A 9,415-nucleotide genomic window follows, 5' to 3' on the forward strand; every position below is an offset into this window, starting at 1 on the left:
CGATGCTCAAAACTAGTTCATTTTAGTAATACAGGCGGTAATTGTTTCGTAATTTATTCAGAAAAAGGAAAAACAAGTACTCTTTTATTTGTTTCTAAAGCAAATTTATGGTTCTTCATTATGAAGTGCAAAAAGGAGTGACGTAATAACCTTAAATTAAGGTTTTAAACACCTTTAAAATTGGTTTCATCCATAAGAGAGTTTTTTATCCGTTTGAAGTAAAAAAGTAAGTCGAGGTTTACTTGGATTCTCGTTAAAAACATAAGAACAACAACACTTGTATTTGTCATATTTTCAAAAACCATGCATCCTCCATAGAAGCTGTGGCTCACGCAAAGCTTATGACTTGTCTTTTTATTTCTCGGTTCTTGAATATTATCATTAGATTGGTGAATAATGCTTTTCATATTCATACACTAATTATTTTCTCACCAAACAAACCAAACCAAACCACAATCTTTATATCTAAACATAAATCCTTAATTAAAACCTAACTTTGCATCTATTCTAGACAGATGAAGCAAACTATCGGCTGAAGTGTTTTTAACTTTAAAACCTTGCAATCCAATCAGGTTTAAACGATAGAGTGATAAGTAGTACCAAATAAAACATGGGTTATCAATCAAATCAAGATCATGTTCATCAGCTGGTTGGACAAAATGTGATCAGATAATCCGCCCCGGTGCAAGTCATGGTACTAGTGGCGTCATCGTAAGCATAACTGTAAGCCGTAGGGCATGCATTTTTGAACAATTGTGAGTACTTCGTAGGTGAGCAAGTCTGAGGCGTACCATGTGCACCAGTGCAGCAATATTCCGGCATGTTGAAGGCGGCACAGGCGCTTTTACAAGCGACGACAGAACCTGAGTCCATCATCTGTAACTCGGCGGGGCAATTTGTGTTGAGGTCATTGACGCAACCTGCATATTGGCAAGTCCCTGTACCACCAACTGCCTTGACTGCTACGGCCATGTTGTAACCATCTACGAGACTAATGTCATAAAAGTCCTTATTGTCATGTCCATTAAGGGTGAATTCGATCAGGGAAACGGGTGGGATGCCACCGCCGTTGCATTTTAACGCGCCACCACAGTCACCGGTTACACATTTGCCTGAGCCAGAGTTATCGAAATTGCAGCCAGTTCGACCCCAAAAGCGACCAGACCAACCAGGTGGAGGCTGGAGTCGGGATGATGAACCAGGAGCCAATACAAAACCACCATCACCAAGGGGAGGGCCATTTGCGGTCAGGGAACCAGGCCATACTGTGAAACTACAACGATTTTCGAGTGTAAAGCTTGTTGCTGAAGAAAATATCGTCCCTGAAATCGTTGTTATAAGCAAAGTTCAGTCAATGTTATATATTTGAATAAAAAATTTGAACCATCGACTGAGCATTGATTCTAAATACTCATCTTCAAGTGGAAAAGATAAAAGCTTTTATTACATAAACCATAAAATAAACAATGGAAAAGAAACAGAAAAGAATAATGTTCTAATGCAAATAAAGGGAATGCATTTACCAAATGAGAAGAAATTCAGTAGAAAAAGAAGATAAATCCCAGAGGAAATCGCCATTACTGCTTTGTGAAGAAGCAGAGATTTGAGAAGAAAATGGGAAGGATTTAAATGATTTGATGCAAGGAGAATTGGGATGATGTGGGGAACTACATAGAATGTTATCGTATTTATAATAGGCCAGTTCCCCATAAAATTAGGTTGCAAATATATAAAGGTCGCCCTATCTTTTCGTGAACAAGATTAGCTTGTTTTATTGAAAAAAAAAAAACAAATTAACAAGATTTGATTTTTCAGTTTTGAAAGAATTATCAAAAACTTTTACATTTTCTTTTACACATTAAAAGTTTTAACCCTATCTTTTCATGGTGGGTTGGGATAGTTCCAATTTGAATTTCCTACAGGCCTGGCCATAGGCTTAACAGGTTGGTACCTTAACCAAGAATCAAGGTCCAAATCTTGAAAGAGTCATACAACATATATATGTTCTTTCATTATCTTGGAACTCAATCAATAAAATTGCCTGAATTATTAGTAAATCTTTCCAAAATACACTCTTTACTTCATCTTTTTACTTTTTTCATTCACTGATTTAAGCATAAAAGTGGATCTTCATAGACAAATAATTTAGATTTTAGAAAAAGAAATATCCAATGTTATTATTATTGGGCATGATTAAGAGACAGTTTTAAACATACATAGGATGCAAAGAGAAAAAAAGGATTAAAGAGTGAGACGACTAGGTTGATTGGTGATCATGGTGTGTCGTGAAGCAACATAACATAATAGATTTGATCTCACAAACGTGGCCAACATCAGCACAACCTGCCATTCCCAACACCCCCCCCACAACCCCCACGAGCTGCCTTTTCTATATTTTCCACCACCATTCCCCATTAGCTTTCTTAATTAATCCATAATCACCCCCTCTTTAATCTCATTTTAACTCCACCCAAAATCCCTTCTTTTAATCATTATTATGGGACTTAATCATTGCATTTCCGGTAATATATTTCTTGGGTTTCGACTTTGTTCTCATTTTCCTTCAATCCAAACATGAAACACTTCTCTGCAGGTTTGTTTCCTTTTTTGGCATATTGATACAGCTGATCGAAGCTTGTCTGATAATGCGGTGAATGGCAAACAACATCGAATCTAAATCTTTTGCAGACATTGCCATGTTTGTTTTTGACAAGGAGACAGCAGAAGATACCTCCCTTAACCATAACCTCTTTTAGCACCATAACCATAATCATAATCCTAACCCTAACCCTAACCCTAACCCTAACCCTAACCCTAACCCCAAGGGCTGAGATTAAAAACACATAACACGGAACAAACAAGTGATGCAATAATGGAGTTGGATGGGAACAGAGGAAAACCTAACACATGCAAAATAAAGTTGACAATAACCGGCAAAAGTGTCTCATTTGGCCACACCCCGATGATGAGAACTCAATAACCAACTTTTAATTACCTTTCAATCCACTTTGATTAAAAAATTTGACAATCAACTATTACTTAAAAAACAATAAAAACCCTTTTTCAAGGATATGAAATGTGTGAGAAACGATTTCATATTTGGTAGCTACGGATCGTATTCTAACTAAAATAAATTCATGAGGATTCATTCATTTCCCTAAGAAGAAAATCCCGCTAAACCAAACCAACCCTTAACCTTCAAATTAATTAGGAAGCAATCAAGGCATCAGTTTTATACAGTAAACTCGTGAATGAATTGGATTGTTGGATGAAAATAGCGATTCTGGCAAACATCCTTGAAGCACAGGTAGGTAGAAATAATGAACGTAATCAATTTTCAGTCTCTTTCTAAAATCCAATCGTTCATTTGATACTTCCCCTGCTGCATGTTTAAGCAATATAAGGTTGATGACAGATTACTGCAATTCCTTTTAGGAGCCTAACTTTGCTTTCTATGTTCCGAATTCAATTCATTTGCATTCTTCAAGTCTTACCAATTTTAGACATTCTTGAGCTATTTTTTATTAGACTGTATCCTAATTCATTCAACACATTCTAATCTAATCTTTTAGTATCAATATTGTAGCGATAATGATTTTTTATTAGTTTTGTCATTACCTTCAGCAACTCCAATGTCATGTTAGGCTTGTTTAAAATACGTGTGTGGATTAAATTGTAAATACTTGTATTTACTTCATATATATATTAATTGTCAAATCTAAATTATCTATGTGATATGTATAAACGGATTTACAAATTGATCTATATATTTTAAATATACTTCACATTGATCGAAACCGATATTTAAAACCTTAATTGATAATTTAGCTAATAAAAAGACGAGATTGATACAATTTTGAAACTTTTACAATTCAATTAAACGTAATTAAAAAATATTTTACAAAGTTAACCTTAGTTATGTAAAAGGATGAAGTGGATGCATTGGGGTTGGACCTAAAAATTTTAACAATGAATCTGGCCCGTGAGCCTCCCATATAAGTGGTTTTATTGGCGCTGTAAAGGACCTATACGATCAAAATGAAGGTGGAGTCTTTCTTTCACAAACTACTTTGAGACGGCCATCGCATGATTTGGCTGTTGATCATAGAGTTCTGCTTCAAGTACTAATTTTGTCGAAAGTACGTATGGGCTTCAATTGTTGCTATCACTTATCAGTCATGTTTGAGATGAGGCCCCATTTGATCGAAGAATCCTGCACTCATCTGATCCACCAGTTTCAAGATTTTTAATTTTTTATTGCGGCCCCATTTTGTTTGTAGGACTAAAGCTGTAAGCCATTAGGTTTCTCGGCTTAGAGTTTAGCGCCTGTTTTTGTTTTTTTTTTTGTTCGAATAGATAATTCTGTATAAAACATTGCAATCAAGGAAAAGAGTCCCAAGTTTCAAATACATTAAAAATAAAATCCAAAACATACATATTAAAGAAAATTGTATAAAAATTTAATTAAAAATTAAGCCATAGAGAAAAATGTTTGATCTTTAAGACATACAAGCCATGATAATGTTGGAAAAAAAATAGATTTCTTGAAAGCTTTGAAATATATTCTCAATTAGTAAAGGTAAATATTTGAATCATTAAATTATTGTTTTATATTTTACTCCATGAGACCTTTACAGTGGTATATCATATGCTCAAAATGGTTGAGTGATGAATGAGAAATTGATGCTCAAAGTAAACCACTTGTGAATTATATTGAGGAAAATGGAAAGTTTAGTTTCACATCGGTTAGTTATCAAGTGTGAAATATGTATTTTTCAAACTGTTCTCTGGTGATAGATGAAGGCAATGCCACTGTTCGTTGATCACTGCAGTCGTGCTCATCTTGTTGTTGCACCTTGACAGTCGACCAACGTTTCTCCAGCACTAAAAGAGCGGCCTAATCTATCTTAAGGAAATTGTCAAAACATGCCTCAACTATCAGTATAATATTTCGATCTAATTTTATTTTCTATTTTTTAATTTTTATATCTATATATTGTTCTGGTTCGATGTTGTGATTTAAATAAATAAATATTTTACATTACTGTAGATGCATTAAATCCGACACCGATAATATTATTCTTCCCAAAAAACCTACTAAACTTCATAAGCATTAAATCTTTCAAATTAGATATAAAGAGACAATAAAATGGAGAAGACGAGTTTGGGGCCTAGTGAACATACAGATTCATAGACTACATTTCCTGAATTTGAACGTCTACATTTGTGAAATTACTCAGAAGCTCTCGATGGCGTCTTCATATATGACAAAAGCTAGGTCAACCATTACCAATATGAAACCTTATTATTAATTAATTATTTTTTCCATAAATTTTGACTTCTTTTAATTTTATGAGTGAAAAAATGCATGAAAAAAAAGTGAATGTCATTGATTCCACATCTAAACAAAATGGGGACGTGTGCTTGAACTGAATCAAAAGCTCTAAGCTCCTCATAATAGGGTCAGGCTTGCCTGGGTGTGTTTCCATCTTCCAAGCATTAAGTGACCATCAATGTACGGTTGAGTGACATAACATGAAGCAGTTTTTGTGCAAGTTGTTGCGGCTGAAATGGATAATCTTGGCCTAGGATTAACGAATGCTTAATACTATTAAATTATTCAAAAATAAAATAGGCTATTTCTTTCACTGATTCGTATAATACTAAGAACCATTTGACATGAACCATGGTCCACGCTTATGTAAACTTTGGTGTGCTGGAAACTTCAGTCTCATGGTTGAAGAAGCTTCTCTGTAAGTAGATGAAAATACACATATTTTATGTCAAATTGTTTGATCTTGCAGATAAAAAGAAACATTTATTTCTTTTAATGGATTAAATCAAAAAGAGGAACACGCAAAATTTCAACACCAATAAGATTTTCATTTATTCAGAAGGGTTAACGAGTTTGGACCCATTGTTCGTCCTGTTCCATAATTGTACTGAACTGAAACACGGTAGAATATATACCTTTTATAATACTTTTGGAATGACTTTGGATCCAAAAAAGAGACAGATATGATTGAAGCATGTGCTGGGCAGCTCATTTGAGCCGACTTTTATGACCACTCTGGTCTGGGAGTTTGTCGGTGACCTTAGAATCTGCTTTTAAGTGTTTACCAAAGCTTAGGTTTAAGCGTTTGATTTAAATTTATATTAAAATTTGCATAATTATTTGATAAAAATGGAAATTCGAATCCTTTATTCTATGTTTTATCCCAACAATATCATATATCACTGCCTTGCGCTGCATGTTACATGCATATCCGTATTACAGCGGCATGTTACAGGGATGGGTCGATAGTGTGATGAATGATGATGGCTATGATATGGGAGAATGACTACCCCCATTATTTCCCTAACTCAACTCAACCCCTTCCAATTACTATGTTAAATCGTGTATACATTTATGCCAAAAGTTGGTGATGACAGGCAATTACTCATCCATCAATAAAGTTCAAAATCACCAAAAATTTGAGACACCACCTTAAAACAAAAAAGTAAATAATCAAGTAATAAAATCTTAACCTTTCTTCTTCTTTTTTTCCCCCAGTTGTGTGTGATAGCTGATAATATATATATATAGCTTTTTAAATCAAATAGTATATCTATTTTAGCTACTTGTTTTGAATATATATAAACACATTCTTCAAGTCTTTGTAAGTATCAAGCAAGATTTTCATTAAAACAATACTGTAAGATTTCACTCTATGATGGCATCTCATATGCCAAGGTTCAAATCTGTTCTCTTAAAAAAAAATTGCAATGTACCAAAAAAGTTATGAAGATAGGTGATTTTTGTGGGGATGGAAGGTAGCAAATACATATAGAAGAGAGCATACTTGGTTACAAAGCATAATTGTTTTGCTGGTTGATGAACCATTGTTTTCTGGGACTGCGATTCTTTACCATATCTAAATACTTAAAATGTTCTTACAATGAAGAAGCATCAACAACCCTACCATATTGCTTTAATAGATTTTTATTTATTTCATTTTTCTTAAACTTCAATCAAAATATATGTCCATGTCCATGCTTTCTTTAGTAAATACAATGAAAGGAAGAGCAATTTCATTTATTTAGACAATAATGAGGATTTATTGGTAAAAAAGAAAGAAAATGCTTTTCATATCAATTTTATAGTTTATGTTTAGTTAACAAATACAATATATTTTATTAGCACTACACCGAATATTCATTAGGAAATTGAGATTTCATGTTATTCAACAAATATCGTAATCAACCATAGTTTATTACTAAAAACATACAAATATATAAACTATGACCAAAACCTCAATTACATCGGAGAGAAACTCTAATTCTTTACCAAAATGCAAAGCTTTCTTTATTGAGTGAAATGAGGAAATAGCATTTGAGAGTTGATGGAAAAGGATGTAGGACCATAGTGTGGACCCCTTTGAATACATATATATAGAGAGAACAAAATTCAACACATTATGCAAAGCAAAGCAAAACAATCTAGAATCAATGTGAACACAACAACTTCCCCTCAAAGAAAATTCTAAGACTAACCAGCCACCTTAAAAAGTCCCCTTCCGTAACCTCATCCTTCAGCCTTAGCCACCAATTTGCAGCCCCTTCCCTGTTTTCAAATCCTCTCCTGTAGTCCTTTACCGTACCCTCCCTTTTTCACTAATGAGTAAACCACCACGCTTTGATTTGCTCATTGTGTTACTCTTCACTGTCATTGCCTTGGCCTCTAATAGTGTCACCGCTACACCAATAACCCAACAATTCAAAGAAGCCCCACAATTCTACAACTCTCCAGATTGTGCTGTGCTGGTTGATGAAGATGAATCAGACGGTGAAGCCTCCATCTTGTGCTCGGATCAAGCGGTTCATGTGGCAATGACTCTTGACACGGCTTACATCCGGGGATCCATGGCGGCTATTCTTTCGGTACTTCAACACTCCTCTTGCCCTCAGAACATCGCCTTCCATTTCGTAGCCTCTGCCACGGCCAACGCGACGTTTTTACTCGCCACCATCTCTTCCTCCTTCCCATACCTCAACTTCCGGGTCTACCCTTTTGATGACTCCTCTGTCTCGCGCCTCATTTCGACCTCCATCCGCTCAGCTCTGGATTGCCCTTTGAACTACGCTCGAAGCTACTTAGCCAATCTCCTTCCTCCATGCGTCCGCCGTGTCGTGTACCTTGACTCGGACCTCGTTCTCGTCGATGACATAGCTAAACTCGCCGCAACCCCACTTGGAGACGACCCAGTCTTGGCCGCACCAGAGCATTGCAATGCAAACTTCACCACCTATTTTACCCCGACGTTTTGGTCTAACCCTTCTTTATCCTTAACTTTCGCGAACCGCAAACCCTGTTACTTCAACACCGGAGTTATGGTAATCGACCTTGATCGATGGAGAGAGGGAGACTACACCACAAAGATTGAAGAATGGATGGAGCTTCAGAAAAGAATAAGGATTTACGAATTGGGTTCTTTGCCACCATTTTTGTTAGTTTTCGCCGGAAATATAGTGCCGGTTGATCATAGATGGAACCAGCATGGGCTCGGGGGAGATAATTTTAGAGGTTTGTGCAGAGATTTGCATCCTGGTCCGGTTAGTCTTTTGCATTGGAGTGGAAAAGGGAAACCTTGGGCGAGGCTTGATGCTAACAGACCCTGCCCTTTGGACGCTTTGTGGGCACCATATGATCTCCTGGAAACTCCATTCGCTTTAGATTCTTGATTGAATTGAAAGAAACGGGAAATGCTTGTTAATTTGCAGCTGGACTACAATTGGTTAGCTGCCAACTTTTCTGGGCAAGTGTTAGTTTGCTGAGAAAGTGACGGAATCATCAAGAAAGGGTGGAAGCGTAATGATGGAGGAGAACAATGGGGGAGATGATAAAGTTGTTTGTTGTAGATTATAACAGGTATTATATTATACTGCATATAATCTTTTACACCTTGAACATGATGAAATTTTTTGTAAGAAGAATAAGGAGAAGAAAATCCAGATAATGAGTTCCTGAGATTTTCATTTCGGATGTATGATGATTACTGCCATCAAAATCTGTATAGCAAAAGAGCTGTTATGGGGCGTCTTGTGAATTTTCATGATTATTATTTTTTGTTTAATAAATATAAATATTGGCTTAATTTGTACATAATCAGTTTCTTGCTTTCCTTTTAATACTCCATGATTTTCAATTTTCCTTTTGTACAAAGCATAATACATAAGTTTTTATTCATATCTAATCTTTTTTATAGTACATGTAGTAATAAATTATGATTGCCAATTTCTGAAAAAAGGCTCCGTCTTTCTTCGACCTACATCCTGGAACATTAATGGATTTTGTTAAGCTTTAGTTGGGCAACGATAAAAAATGGGTTTTCACGTATAAATAGAAATTTATAATTAAAATGCGATATGACATAAG

At 35.4% G+C, this 9,415-nt stretch overlaps 2 protein-coding genes across 2 annotated transcripts; one reads left to right on the top strand and one right to left on the bottom strand.

Moving 5' to 3' along the window:
• Nucleotides 1–328: 328 nt before the first annotated feature.
• On the bottom strand, nt 329–1,696 carry LOC107905398 (pathogenesis-related thaumatin-like protein 3.5). Its single transcript, XM_016832044.2, has 2 exons — nt 1,524–1,696; nt 329–1,322 (listed from the first exon to the last, which is right to left on the bottom strand). The coding sequence occupies exons 1-2, from the start codon at nt 1,576–1,578 to the stop codon at nt 643–645; spliced, it is 735 nt and encodes a 244-aa protein (XP_016687533.1). The 5' UTR covers nt 1,579–1,696; the 3' UTR covers nt 329–642.
• Nucleotides 1,697–7,318: 5,622 nt separating this feature from the next.
• Nucleotides 7,319–9,134, top strand: LOC107905396 (probable galacturonosyltransferase-like 1). Its single transcript, XM_016832043.2, has one exon. The coding sequence runs from the start codon at nt 7,657–7,659 to the stop codon at nt 8,719–8,721; it is 1,065 nt and encodes a 354-aa protein (XP_016687532.1). The 5' UTR covers nt 7,319–7,656; the 3' UTR covers nt 8,722–9,134.
• Nucleotides 9,135–9,415: the final 281 nt, after the last annotated feature.

The sequence above is a fragment of the Gossypium hirsutum genome, chromosome D05 (assembly GCF_007990345.1).
Source record: "Gossypium hirsutum isolate 1008001.06 chromosome D05, Gossypium_hirsutum_v2.1, whole genome shotgun sequence".
Classification (NCBI taxonomy): Eukaryota; Viridiplantae; Streptophyta; class Magnoliopsida; order Malvales; family Malvaceae; genus Gossypium; species Gossypium hirsutum.